The sequence below is a fragment of the Mercenaria mercenaria genome, chromosome 14 (assembly GCF_021730395.1).
Source record: "Mercenaria mercenaria strain notata chromosome 14, MADL_Memer_1, whole genome shotgun sequence".
NCBI lineage: Eukaryota > Metazoa > Mollusca > Bivalvia > Venerida > Veneridae > Mercenaria > Mercenaria mercenaria.
In genome coordinates, this window is record NC_069374.1 from 43,902,128 (window position 1) to 43,917,990 (window position 15,863).

Sequence of the window (15,863 nt, forward strand, 5' to 3'; positions counted from 1 at the left end):
TGATACAGTATCGTAAAGTAATGTCTTCCTACAATAACCAGTTCAAATTCCAAGCCTTAATTTGTTATATTTAAAGAATGACACGTTTTTAAAGATGGTACGAGGTTTCAAAACGGCACTCACATGGCACAGGTGTGTATTTTTCTGACGCTCAGCAAGTACAGCTAGAGAAAAGTTTAGAAATGTAGAGAAATCGTCGGCCGGTAATTTGGTTTTAGTATATTTAGGAGGCCAAAATACTCAAAGAAAATCTAAATAATTATGATGTCTCAATTGCCTATTATTTAAACAATTTTCTACCAAAATTGGAACGATACAGCCAAGGCCTATATTGTTTCACTTACATTGGGAAAATGTCACTCAGCTCTAAGGCTGCTACAACAGAAAAGAGTTACCAATCGAACTGGCTAGTTATGTGTGGTAGAGATAACACCATCAACAAGAGCTGTCAGTTGACAGCGCGCTCGACTATTCTCAGTGCTTGATAGTATAATTCAAGCTATGAGTAAAACTTTAACATTACAATGAACATATTCTAAGTCGAAAAGGGGCCATAATTCAGTCAAAATGCTTGATAGAGTTGCCTCCTCCTTTTTACAGACTGGGGTCATGATGGTAAACAATTATGCAAAATATCAAAGCAATATCTCAATGGACTTTGAAAACATTTGGGGTGGTACGCAAACTTTAACATTACAATAAGCATATTCTAAGTCGAAAAGGGACCATAATTCAGTCAAAGTGCTTGATAGAGTTGTCTATTCCTGTTTATAGAATGGGGTCATAATGGTTAATAAGTATGCAAAATATGACAGCAATATCTAAATGGACTTTGAAAATATTTGGGGTGGTACGCAAAGTTTAACATTTGTGTGACGCTCATGACGACACCGGGGTGAGTAGGATAGCTCCCCTATTCTTCCAATAGTCGAGCTAATAACAGTCCGATGTTGGATTAAACAGTAGTAAATGGAACTAGTCATTACGTCTCATGTCTGCTCTTAAATCGGAATCTCTCACATCAATTCCTGAGAAAGCCAAACAAGAACTCATTAATTGATAAATTCATTGAATTAATAAGATATTAGAATATGAGCGTCTTTTGAACCTAACAGACATTTTAACAAATTTCTGTGGCGGCTGATATATTCGACTCCGTCTTTCCGCCAACTTTGGGCGCCGATTTATAACGTAAATATCGACTTTTCGCTCAGCGCCCCCACTAATTATCATGTTTTCAGTCCGCGCCCTCGCCCTTTCTTATTCCTAGCATTTTCTCCATGGAGAATCGCAGACCAAAAGTTTAGATTTATTATGTAAATTGTCGGGGGAGCCAAGCGAAAACTGGCTGATCAGCGGGCGCCGAGCAAGGAGTTCAGATCTGAAAGACATAATGGTGGGTCGCCGAACGACACGACGATTATTAGCCTTTTTAATTATCGGCACAGCCCCCGGGCACCCAGCCGCTTTACATCTTGAATCTCGCTCAATGCCAGCAGCCCCACCCCCTCCATCCCTTGCTAATAATCGTGTTTTTGTTCCACGTTGCCACATGTTATCGCATTTTTGCTCGCTAACCACTCCGCGTTTAACATTTTTAATTCTCGTGTTTTCGCTCGACGGGGTCGCGGGGTGAACTGACGAAATGGTATAAATCAGCCACCGTAAAAATCTTCTATTTCTCTGTTATGAGTGTTTATTGAATCTTATATCTAATAAAAGAAGTAAAATATTGTTCATAAGAAGTTCAACATTTATTATACATTCAATGTAGACGTATGGTAAGTTGTTAAAATTAAAATAAAGAAAAGAATAGAAAACTTGTCAGTCCGTTATAAATGAGTTTTACTAACACTTATTCTACCCCCCCCCCCCCCACCAAAAAAAAAAAAAATAACAACGCATGCAAAATATAAAGTGAAAACATTATATGCTAAATCAAGGACTTTAACTGTTTATACTGTTCAGGTATTTATCAGATATTTAAATATTTAAATCCAGCTACAGAAAGTTAGATGTTGCTTAACTTTACAAAATGATTGGCATTTATGCAGTGTGGTGAACTTTATTCTGTTTCTGGCAAGACCGCCCCGAAGTCATGTTGTTTGATGACGGCGTTTAACCAAACGCATACGCATGCACAAACGCACGCAAGCACACACATATCTTCTTGCAAACCTTACCGTCCACTGATCGTTCTGCGTCCTATGAATGTTTTGAAGCACGTTTTTCATTTTTGAACAAAATCCCAGGACATATTTAATTTTAGCACTGATCAGTTTTCAAGAACTTTTTAAATAAAAAATAATGTTAAAATATTGTCGCCGTAACTTTTAACATAAAAAGATCGACTTCTAGGAGTCAGTTTTTTAACGGTATAAAGATTTATGATCATGCAGGCAACACACTGAGAATAAACAACAACAAGGTCTACATGTCTGAAGACTTTTCTCTAGCTGTACTTGTTGAGCGTCAAAAAAATACACACCTGTGCCATGTGAGTGCCATTTTGAAACCCCTTACCGTCTTTAAAAACGTGTCATTCTTTAAATATAACAAATTAAGGCTTGGAATTTGAACTCGTTATTGTAGGAAGACATTACTATACGATACTGTATCAAAAAATGAATACATTTGGAGTATTTACTGAGTATTTTACGTGTTTTCTTGACAATTGACATTTTTGAGTCAAACGTTTACGTTTAACTCGCCGTATTTTGTTTATTTCAAGATAAAATGTTGTGACACTCGCAGAACATAGTCATCAATTATTCATCAGGGCGCAGATATCTTTCATTTTACAAAAAGTGTTGTCCATTCAACATATGTGTAATAGATTTCCGCTTAAGCCGGTGCTAGGGGGCGTGGGAGGTGTTGCACATTTCATTACCTCTCATGAACAGACTCAATAAAAACCGAGTCTGCTATTATTCTTTTTGGTTGCATTCTTTGCTTCCAAAGGATCTTTTTACAGATTTTATTGAATTACCGGAGATACAATAAGAAATACTTACACCACCGCTCCTCCAAAATCGCTTGTCGAGCGCTGTATGTGCGAGTGCCACCTGTACTTGGGAGCGCCGGTACCAGGGTGTGTGTTTGAGAGGGTTCAAATATCTGTACTACGTATTATGTTTTTCCGAGTTTGAAGAATTTTAATCAAATACCCATACTTAATTGCACATTTCGAGATTCTGTTTGCAAAGGATATCGAGTTTCTGCCCTCATCTTATTTAAACGTATCGAGTTTCTGCTATCATATTGTTTAGGCATATCGAGTTTCTGTCATCACTTTGATTAAACGTACTGAGTTTCTGTCTGCACTTAATTCAGACATATTATTATAAGTTGCTGCCAACATGTGCTTTTTTCAAACATACAGGAACTTTGCCATTACTTTGTCTAAGTATATAGATCAAAAGGATTTAAAAATACCAAGACAACACATTCTTGACTAGTTTCGACCTTTCTAAGTATACAAAGTCTCTGTCTGTACATTATTTATACATAGCGAGTTTCTTGTATAATTTTGTTTAAGCATATCGAGTCTTTGTCTGCTCCTTATTCAAGTACATTGAATTTCTGTCATCATTCTGTTTATTATGAAAAACATGTATGTACCGAATTTTTGTCTGCACTTTATTTAAAATAAACATATCAAATTTCTGCCACCACTTTTTTAAGCATACTGTGTTTCTGTAATCACTTATTTCAACATAGCGAGTTTCTGTCACCACTTTTTTTAAGTATACCGAGTTTCTGTATGCACTTTATCTAAAAAGTTCCTGCCATCATTTTGCTCAACTTTCTCTTTGCAATTTATTTAAACACATCAATGTTCTGCCATGATCATACCGATTTCTGCACTTATTTAAGTATATCGAGTTTCTTTCATAACTTTGTCTATTATACACCCGTTTAGGAAGAATGGGACGTAATATATGGTGTTGGTGAGTGAGTGAGTGAAGTCTGTCCGTCCGTCCGTCATAATTCGTTTCTGTAGCATAACATTACAACCATTCGAGGCATTAAGTTGAACTTGGCTAATACGTAGACAGCCAAGATGATGAGCCCAGTGATTGAAACACCTCTGTAGGTTAAATGTCAAGGTCACAAATTGAGTTTCAAGGTAGAACATGTTCTTTATATTTCGTGTCTGGAACATAATTTCTTAACCTTTTAAGGTACTGACTTCAAACTTGTCATGTAGGTAAAGATAACGTGATATGCATATTAAATAACCGTGTCTGTAGGTCTTAGGTAAAGGTCACAAACTGAGCACAAATGTCAAATTTAGTCATATAGAGAGTCTACAGCTTAACTTGCTAAACATTCAGGGTTTTGTCTTCAAATTTGGGATGTAAGAAGGTGGTGATAAGACGAGCTGTGCAGAGTCAAGGTCAAGGTCACTGCCCGTCATATTTCTTGTCCATAGTATAACTTAAAACATATTTAAGATAACATATTTATAATATTTATATTTAAAACATATTTTACATTAAAATTTTGAATATAGGCAGATAGTGATGAAACGATGTGCAGACTGAAACAAACTACATTACATCCCTCCACCCCCTTCCCCGCCACCCCACTCATATCCTCCAGAAAATAATAATCATTTAGATTCTTGCCCTTAGTACATGTAATCTGTTATGCTAACATATATAACCTATGGTAAGCATCATAGCAAATACAAATAAAATCACAAACTACTAATTTGGGTACACCACACCTCCACAAGCTCCCATAAATTATGCCAAACACACGCACGCACTATCTTTTAATTGCAATAAAATATTGAATATACATACGGTACTATGATACAGAACAATAACAGACACGGAAAAATACAATGCAGTGCCGGCGTTCCATAGGGTACAACGAAATTTAAACATTTTAGTTTATGTTTTTCGGTGATTTATCGAAATTTAACGGTGAATTATATCCTGATAAACTCACTGGCCACTCAGTGAAAATTATCAAATCTGATACCCGGATTAACGTAAAAAAGTTTACCGAGCGTACTGAAAACCGGAAACATTATGACGATGACGTCGTTAAAATGACGTCATCTTTGCGATGCTTCCTGATAAAATTTCCCGCTTTCGACATTTTATTGAAATAAACACAACAAAAGTAGAGTTTTAGACATAAACAGAAAAATTGTTGGTATCGATGTAATATCACGGTAATTTCACTCGTGAACACCAAAAGTTGTTATTTTCACTCGTGGCTGCGCCACTCGTGAAAATATCACTTTTGGTGCCCACTCTGTGAAATTATAACGTGATATTACACCGAAACCAACAATTATCCTCTATTTACTAAATTCTTCCGAATAAACAAAAATTTACTAAATGAAAATACAATTCAAAACTAATACAAAAACTAACAAAAAAACTTCTCTCCATCGATCTATCAAAAACAATTTCTGCAAAGCATAATCTAGAGTGATATTCTGTCAGTCGACATTCTGTCAGTCGGTAACGTGGTGTGCGCTATGCGTATCACTGGCACCAGAACAGAAAGCAAATGCCTCTGTAAATGTTATACCTTACCCTTGGTATTCTGTAAAAACAATGGTCATGAAGGGGGAAATATACTAACCCGTTTCAATCACGTATGCCTCTATCAAGATGAAGGTTTCGTTATGAGGAGACTACGTTTTTGGTGCGTGGCATTCCCTGTTTTATATTTTTCTTTGTTTTCATACTTAAAACGGTAAATGTGTACTATGGATACCAAACATGTGGTGATTTGTCTTCCATTGTGTCCCGGTCACATTTCTTGAATACTCTTATCTTAGAAAAACAACGCGTAGTTTATAGTTATATCAACGTTACACAAAAACTTGCTTGACCTTCCCGGGTGAAGTTCCGTTCTAGATTACAAAACCATCCTGATTGGCTGTTGTGAAAATGTATGTCAGTCGTCATTTTACTACACGTGTTCGCTAAAACGTGAAAATGCAGCATAAATGTGCAAAATAAATAAAATAAACAGGAGAAATGCAGACCAATGTACGATCATATACAAGATGAATTTCAGTCAACATTTCCAGTTTAAGTGTATTTTTTTTCTGTTTTTGTTTGTTTACATTTCGCCAAACAAGTGCACTATGCCGTGACCTTTAGACCGGATGTTCCTTGAGGAAGGTCAAACAAGTTTTTTTCATGTACAGACTCTGAGGCATTTTCCCAGTGATCTATATTTTTCGCAGTTTGTATGTTTATGTCCCGCCAAAATATTGATTTTGGTCAAAAATCACGACCTAGCCATAAAATTGATTGACTATTCACCCGCGAAAGTAGTTTGCACTTTTCACGGCCCATTACAGTAGTTTTAATGAAATTTATATGGACATGGAAGTTATTAAATGCAGTAAATTATGCACGGGATTCGAAATGTAAAATCTGACATTTATCTCAATATCTAAAAAATTACAGAAAGATTATGCAATAACATGCCTTTCTGTTATAGATACTTTGAGGCCTGTATGTCAGTTTGTGACACACTACCTTCGCACCAATGCAACAAACGCACCCTGTCCCCCCCCCCCCCCCCCCCCACCCCGTGCACACACCTCACCCAAAAAAAAAAAAACATAATTCCTAAATTTTGCTTTTTCTCTAAATTGTGCTTTCTTCGTCCTATGGCATAGCTCTTTCGGAGTAAATTGCCTCGTTTGACGGAGCTCTTGATATATAAATATGCAAGAAACGACTGTATCTTCCCTTGATTTAAGGAGATTGAATTTCTGCCATCGCTTTGTATAAACATATCGCGTTTCTGTTTACACTTTATCTAAACGTATCAATTTTATGTTTATATATTTTCAGGCAAGAGACATACGTAATGTAATTCTGCATAGTTCAAAACTCGAACTTGATGAACCGACGTTAGGCTATTATTTAGATACATTCATAACAGTCCTTCAAGATGCAAAATGTCTACGCAATTGCAATGAATCGAAACAGGCTGTTAATAAACTATTACAGGTAATAATCAGAATGTTTTAATCAATTTGAGAGATTGAAGGATGTTTCATATGCAATGTTTCCTGATCCAAAAATATACGTAATGTTGACAAAATTGTCACTGTTTTCATTTCATACCCTCGAAGTATTCCTTTTGTTTTTTGTACAAAGTTTCTGTTGTTTTTCTAATTTTTTAATGCATTTTAATAGTCAGATATAGGCATAACCAACATACAGTGGTAAATAAAAGATCCAACCGCTTGCCATAAGCCAGAACGTCTACCACAAAATGATATTTTTGCCTCTTGGAGAAAGAAAATAGTCGCATAGCGCAAGGTCTGATGAATAAGGTGCTTACGGACAACGCATATCGTTTCCTCTTTCAAACAATCAGTTTACTTGCAAGAAGGATGTTTTAATGCCTCAACGGATATTGCGCTTTTCATAACATTTTAATTATATTAGGCACGTGATTCTTGCTATGTTTTACTTACAGATATTCCCATTTGAATAACTGATCCATGTACGCTGAAATATTTCGCATACACAGATGGCCAATTTGGCAATGCTTGGTCAACGACAAAAATTCGTTGCCCAGGTTTCGGTGTTTATTTTTTGAGTTGGCTAGAAAAAATGGATCCATGTTTCAATTTAAAGTTTTTTGTCCTATTTTGAAAACATTTACAATAATTGTTTGGCGGTCCGGACCCTAGTGCGGTGGAAATCACATTAAATCCGAACACACACACACACACACGCACGCACACACACACACACACGCACACGCACACGCACACACACACACACACACACACAACATCAAAAACTTCCTTGGTGATATTTTCAAACGTTTTAAGGGCGCCCTGATTCGGTGGCCTCCTGTACCGGATCAGACCCATAATTAAATGTCTTTGCCCTCATTTTACTGAAATTATTTATACCAAAAACTACATGTATTTTTTGTAAGATTTAAGAAAGCTATGTGCACATGCATTTGATATCAATCTGACAAAGGGGGATTGAAATTTATTTATTTAGTGTAAATGCGTTTTGATGCAATACAGGGAACACATATGTTATGTTTTAGTATCAGAAAAATGTGCGATCCATGTATTACTCGCTGTACATTCAATTATTGTAGAAGAAATACACCTTTTAAATGTAACTATTTGCATATGCGATGCGCTATAATTTAAGCCATTGAAATACATAAGAACGTATCGAAATAAGTCTATTGCCGGAAAGCATATAATTGTATATATGATATGTAGAGCGCATTTTATTTTTGAAATACATTGGGTTCGACTAATGCGATCAAACCACGTCCCACATTTGGGAGCTTTTTAATTTCCTTTTTATACACGATATTTATTATATGAACAAAGACAATCATCAAACAATAATTCGGAAAACAAACGCTTATTAAGACCATTTTTCGATATGAACATTTGTAGGACATCTTCCAGCACTGGTCGATTTGTCTAATTTTAAATCATACTAGTAAAACTTTTGTCTATCTTTCAATTATTACAGTTGAAAAACAAACAGATCCATATAAGTCAGAAGGATGAAACAAGACTCGTCCAAAATCGGAGAGAGGCCTTGTCTGAACTAGAGGAAAGGGCAGCAGAAGTACTGCGCAAAATTGACGACAGAGCTGCAACTGTTTTGTCTGACATAGAGCAGACTAAAGCTACAGCCAAACTCAACGTAATAGAGGAGAAACGGGGCGCATTGTCTGATATAGAAGAAGCAAAGAGGGGAGCTGAACAGGACTTTCAGGATAACACAAACGCTGCCTTGTCTGAATTAGAACAGGCCAGAAAAGGAGCTGAACAGGGCGTTAGCAAAAGCACAAAAGCTGCCTTGTCTGAATTAGAAGAAGCAAAGATAAAGTCTGTACAGGATGTTAAAGAAAGTACAAAAGATGCATTGTCCAAATTAGAAGAAGCAAAGAAAGGGGCTGCACAAGACGTTGAAGAAAGTACAAAAGATGCCTTGTCAAAATTAGAAGAAGCAAAGAAAGGGGCTGCACAAGACGTTGAAGAAAGTACAAAAGATGCTTTGTCCAAATTAGAAAAATCAAAGAAAGATGCTGAACAGGACGTTAAGGAAAACACAAAAGATGCTTTGTCAAAATTAGAAGAAGCAAAGAAAGGGGCTGCACAAGACGTTGAAGAAAGTACAAAAGATGCCTTGTCAAAATTAGAAGAAACAAAGAAAGGGGCTGCACAAGACGTTGAAGAAAGTACAAAAGATGCCTTGTCAAAATTAGAAGAAGCAAAGAAAGGGGCTGCACAAGACGTTGAAGAAAGTACAAAAGATGCTTTGTCCAAATTAGAAAAATCCAAAAAAGAGGCTGAACAGGACGTTAAGGAAAACACAAAAGATGCCTTGTCCAAATTAGAAGAAGCAAGGAAATGGACTGAACAGGACGTTAAAGAAAGTAAAAAAGATGCTTTGTCAGAATTAGAAGAAGCAAAGAAATTGGCTGCACAAGACGTTGAAGAAAGTACAAAAGATGCCTTGTCAAAATTAGAAGAAGCAAAGAAAGGGGCTGCACAAGACGTTGAAGAAAGAACAAAAGATGCTTTATCCAAATTAGAAAAATCCAAGAAAGATGCTGAACATGACGTTAAGGAAAACACAAAAGATGCTTTGTCCAAATTAGAAGAAGCAAAGAAAGGGGCTGCACAAGACGTTGAAGAAAGTACAAAAGATGCCTTGTCAAAATTAGAAGAAACAAAGAAAGGGGCTGTACAAGACGTTGAAGAAAGTACAAAAGATGCCTTTTCAAAATTAGAAGAAGCAAAGAAAGGGGCTGCACAAGACGTTGAAGAAAGTACAAAAGATGCTTTGTCCAGATTAGAAAAATCCAAGAAAGAGGCTGAACAGGACGTTAAGGAAAACACAAAAGATGCCTTGTCCAAATTAGAAGAAACAAGGAAATGGACTGAACAGGACGTTAAAGAAAGTAAAAAAGATGCTTTGTCAGAATTAGAAGAAGCAAAGAAAGGGGCTGCACAAGACGTTGAAGAAAGTACAAAAGATGCCTTGTCAAAATTAGAAGAAGCAAAGAAAGGGGCTGCACAAGACGTTGAAGAAAGTACAAAAGATGCTTTGTCCAAATTAGAAAAATCCAAGAAAGATGCTGAACAGGACGTTAAGGAAAACACAAAAGATGCTTTGTCCAAATTAGAAGAAGCAAAGAAAGGGGCTGCACAAGACGTTGAAGAAAGTACAAAAGATGCCTTGTCAAAATTAGAAGAAACAAAGAAAGGGGCTGCACAAGACGTTGAAGAAAGTACAAAAGATGCCTTGTCAAAATTAGAAGAAGCAAAGAAAGGGGCTGCACAAGACGTTGAAGAACGTACAAAAGATGCTTTGTCCAAATTAGAAAAATCCAAGAAAGAGGCTGAACAGGACGTTAGGGAAAACACAAAAGATGCCTTGTCCAAATTAGAAGAAGCAAGGAAATGGACTGAACATGACGTTAAAGAAAGTAAAAAAGATGCTTTGTCAGAATTAGAAAAAGCAAAGAAATTGGCTGCACAGGACGTAAAAGAAATCACAAAAGATGCCTTGTCTAAATTAGATGAAGCAGGAAAAGAGGTTGCACAGGACGTTATAGAAAATACAAAAGCTGCCTTGTCAGAATATGCAGAAGGTAAATTTACGTTATTTGACGCAAAAGATGTGCACAAAGGCTGTAAACTTTATTCTTATGATGAAGACATTTCATTTTCTTAGTATTTTGCTTTGTCCTATGGTTTCTTTCTAATTTGCGTTTGCTTGTTTTTTTGCAATATGTCACATAAAATAATTAACCTTAGTGTATGCATGCAACAAAGACCACAAAACTGTCGAGCTTTCATAAGTTGCTATTTGCACCTGCATTTAGTAGTTAGAGATATCAGATCATTTCTTCCTGTTACAGTGTATGCCTAAGTTACTTTAGATAGTCTGATGAGAAAACAAAACAACGTATAAAGTGTTTTTCAAAAATACTACACTTATTTGAAGTGATCAAAACGCTTAAAGATATCGAAAGCATGCAACAGGGTCAAACTATTTGTTAAATGCTTCATGTACACAACAAACAAGGCATTTATTTCATGCGACACCAATCAATATGTCTAGTGTGTTTTTATCCTTCTTATATATTATTTTGGTTATGCAATGAGATTAATGTTCCAATTTAATTAAAAATTAAAAAGTTAAATAATCATGCCAGTGAACGCATTCAAAATATTAAAATAAGTTGTAACATAGTAATAATACTTCTATTGCTTAGATGTTGTCGTCAGTATGTTTTTAGATGAATGAAATGTCCCTTGGCATCCTTTCATGGAGATGTTTTGTCATAATATACAGATATATCAGATCTTCGATATTTATTACATGGCAACCTTAATGTTGAACTGTATGACCTGTGCGGTGGTCCATAGCAGAAACCATGAATCAGTCTATAGAACCTAGCTACATTTCTCTGGGCTAAAGTCAAACACTTCAAGCCAAAAATATATAAATTATTTTTGGTGTCATGTATTGAATGGCTTGCCGGTGAATAGTCAGAACTTTTGGCCTTTGGTCCTACGAACATCGAACAATAATTTTGACTTCTAACCTGTAAGCAATTTAATAAATGTAAAACGTAATATACTATTTTGTTCCTTGAATTTCAGACCGAAAGTGTTGTCAGTAAATATATTTCCAAGCCCGCTGCGTTGCAAAATCAATTTTTGCACAGTTTCAGTCGTTGAATCTTACCCGAGCTTTAACATGCATTGAGTAGTTTTGAAATGCTGTTGCCTACTATTTGCAAAAATCAAGTACATTTCGTATATTTTTTTTCCAATTTTACACAAATCTTCTTCAATGTGAACTTTATGATTTTCAGCAAACGTAACGGTATGTCACCTTGTCCATTTTTGTATGTTTTGGATCGGGTAGGTGCATGACAAATTAAAATATGAAACCCAAGAACTGATGCATAGTATGAATTAATTTTATGACAAACTAGTTTAATTTTCTTAAATTCCCTTCAGTACATATATTATATCACGTAATTTTGACAACTAATTACAATTTATTATCAATTCGAGATTTTACTTTAAAACTTGAATTTTTATTTTTGAGAAAATTTCTCGGGTATCCTGAAAGTGTTACAAAAACGACAAAGTCATTTTTTATCTCATTGTTTTTTTGGTTTTTTTTTTTTGTTGTTTTTGTTTTTTCAAACGATAGCTCTTTTCATTTTTACGGTTATTACCATATAAGTAGCGTAAGTCATATACATCAGAAAGAAATCATAAAAGCCATGGGTTTCCGTGTTTTTTTTCTGCGATTTGTAGATATTTGGCAAATTTTGATTCATTTTCGTCAGGGTTCATAACTGTACTATTTCGTATTTACTCCAAAAGGAGTTACAGAAAGAGGCGATATTGTGGACAGAAATCAGATATCAGAGATAAAAGACAGATATTTTAAATGTCATAATACTCATAATCATTCTTTCTGCTGTCGTTCAAATGAAAATGACAAAATGTTTCATTACACATGCATATTTATCAGATCTCCTTTTTAAGGTGCAGAGACAAGTACTGGATTACCTCCACATCTATCAGCAGTGGAAGATATTTATCGTAGACGAATTGCAGGTAATCAGCAGAAGTATTATAATAACTCTTTTTTCTGTATTGCTTTTTAACAAATAATCGTGCATTATCAGCTCGTCAACTCTTATACAATATATGATTTATAACATTGAGTTTAGTTTTTCTGTCAGTTCATGATCCCCTTCAGTTTTGAGTTTGTTAAAATATGTAACACATGAAGCCATATTTGTAATATATTAATGAAAGTAAAATGCAAATGGTGATTAAGGAGGAATGCTCCTATTTTGAAGTTATTGGGTTTCGTTTCAACATTTTGTTTAATATAAAATTCAGCCTATTCCTCATATAATGAGTATTTTACATTAACTTTTTTCTCTACAAACCTTAAACACGACCATTGACATCCGTTTTTGATGAACCATGATTTCACGTCCGTCAGAGTGTTTTCGTAAATCGTTCTTTTCACTCAACAAGAATCCATACTTCATTTAAAAATGCTTTTGAAATAGTGTATAATTTGTGGAGATCATTCTAACGTTGAAGTCGATATTTACGTTAAAGAGACGTCAGAGCGACAAATATGACGTTTATTTTGGAATAAAAAGTTTGCGTTTATCTTGTCCCATGTAAAACCCAAACGATAGAATTTGACAAAAAAAAAAACAGATGTGATGATGAAAACTTTATTTTCTTTCGAAAGAAGGAATAAAATTATGGGGTCTAGTCGAAAAGTCGATGGCGGAAACAGGATTCCGTAGTTATGTGTTATGTTAAAATTAATATTTCTCATTTTCACCTACGTTTTACTTATATCGTACTGTGCTGAGGTTGACTAGGTTGTGTAACAATTTTTTTACGCGTAGATAATACGTCACGGAAATAGCGGCCTGAGATGGAATTCTTTACAGGTACTTGTTAGAATTAAAAGGTTGAGATAGTTCTTAATCACAAGAATCAGAAAATCCATTGAATTATGCATTTTTAGCTGAGGTAGGGGTAGAGTAATGTAATTCAGCGCAAAGGGTAATGGGGTGTCGATATATTGAATATAATCTAAATATTAAAATCTGAGATCTATATAGAAATTATTTCGCTAATGTAACAGAGTTTTAAAGGCTATTTTGATTTATTTTTACTAGGAAAAATAAAAGAGTAGAGTTTATCCTAAAACGAATAGATGCATAAAAATACTCATGCGCTGTCTTGTGAATTGGAGTGGGTCTGGGGTTGGGGGAGGGGTAGCGTAACGTAACTTTACGCTAAAATGAATTCGGTGACCCACGTTGTTTATCTCGGAGGGGGATATCGGCCAGTCAAAAATATACCGATATTTAACTCTTGAGTACAATCAGTTGGACTACTCTGACGCTGAAACAGCTAGCATCATATTTATAAATCGCATTATTTAAAGAAAATAAAACACGAGTAAAGTAGAGAACTAAATCATACCAAACAGATCTATCTATAAATCAAAGTGTGCGTCTGGTATCTAGCCTTCTATGTCTGGACCATTTCTGACTAGACTACATTCACCTGGTAGTTTGGAAATTAGTAGTACTGCCAAAATAAAAAAAAATAAGACTGACATCATTTCAATTTATTGCTATACTGAAAATTTGCGTTTTTAAAACTCGTTTAGTGAAATAGTGTATATCGTGTACAGTACAGAAAAATACATGCATACTTTTGCAGGTAAAGAAGCTAAATGATACCGTTTTTCATGTGTAAATCGATTTTCACAACTGCATTTAACTGACATTCATCATTTCAAATGATACTAGAATGAATACACTAGAATTAATCATCCTCTGGAAACATCAATGGTGAATATTTAAATGCTAAGCGTACTTCTACTGCCTTGTTTACGACTCTATGTTGAAAATAGTTTTTACCCATAACGCTCAGTGCACAGGTCAGTGCGACAGTATGAAAGCGCTACCGTAGTGTATACACAATGGTCCAGTCTGTAAAATAAAAGCTCATGTGTCATTATTTGGGGTTGGGGGTGTGGGGCTTAACACCGTTTTTATACGCCCGTTTGAAAAACGGGACGTATTATGGGAACGCCCCTGTCGGGCTGGGCGGGTGGGAGGGCGGGCGGGCGGCGTCCACAGACCTTGTCCGGAGCATATCTTCTACATGCATGAAGGGATTTTGATGAAACTTAGCACAGTTGTTCACCATCGTGAGACGGAGAGTCCTGCGCAAGAACCAGGTCCCTAGGTCTAAGGTCAAGGTCACACTTAGAGGTCAAAGGTCAAATTCAAGAATGACTTTGTCTGGAGCATATCTTCTTCATGCATGGAGGGATTTTGTTGAAAGTTGGCACAATTGTTCATCATCAGGAGACGGAGTGTCATGCGCAAAATCCAGGTCCCTAGGTCTAAGGTCAAGGTCACACTTAGAGGCCAAAGGATACAAGAATGAAAAATTCAAAAATGACTTTGTCCGGAGCATATCTTTTTCATGCATGGAAGGATTTTGATGTAGCTTGGCACAGTTGTTCACCATAATGAGAGGGAGTGTCATGCGCAAAATCCAGGTCCCTCGGTCTAAGGTCAAGGTCACACTTAGAAGTCAAAGGATACAAGAATGAAAACTTTGTCCGGAGCATATCTTCTTCATGCATGAAAGGACTTTGATGTAGCTTGGCACAATTGTTCACCATCATGAGACCGAGTGTCGTGCGCAAGAACAAAGTCCCTAGGGGTAAGATCAAGGTCACACTTAGAGGTCAAGGATACAAGAATGAAAACTTTTTCCGGAGCATTTCTTCTTCAGGCATTGAGGGATTTTGATACAACTTGGCACAGTTGTTCACCATCATGAGACAGAGTGTCAAGCGCAGGTCCCTAGGTCTAAGGTCAAGGTCACACTTAGAGGCCAAAGGTCAGATACAAGAATAATTTTGTCCGGAGCATTTCTACTTCGTGCATGGAGGGATTTTGATGTAACTTGGCACACTTGTACATCATCTTGATACGGAGTGTCATGCACTGGTCCCTTTTTTTAAATTACTTCCCTTTGCTGTTACTATAAATAGCTTATATTGTAACTTTTTCATTACAAGTCGTAGGGAAAAATCGAGACCACTTTTCTGTAGTACAACATGCATGTTACATCCAATTCTGAGGTGTATTTTGAGTTATCTCTACCTGGTAAGGATTTTTGTGTGGACTTGTAATTTTTTTTTCTCTTTAAAGATTAACTTCCCTTAGTTGTTACTATAAATAACTTACATTGTAACTTTTTTATAATTGACCGTAGG

At 35.9% G+C, this 15,863-nt stretch overlaps 1 protein-coding gene across 1 annotated transcript in view; it reads left to right on the plus strand.

The window, feature by feature from the left end:
* The window catches only part of LOC123526804 (myosin-11-like), a 43,292-nt gene extending 32,565 nt beyond the window's left edge, over window positions 1-10,727 (plus strand). The window contains exons 3-4 of the mRNA XM_053522607.1: window positions 6,840-6,998; window positions 8,511-10,727. Coding sequence (XP_053378582.1) covers window positions 6,840-6,998; window positions 8,511-10,727 — 2,376 coding nt within the window. The remainder of the gene's footprint in view (window positions 1-6,839; window positions 6,999-8,510) is intronic.
* Window positions 10,728-15,863: the final 5,136 nt, after the last annotated feature.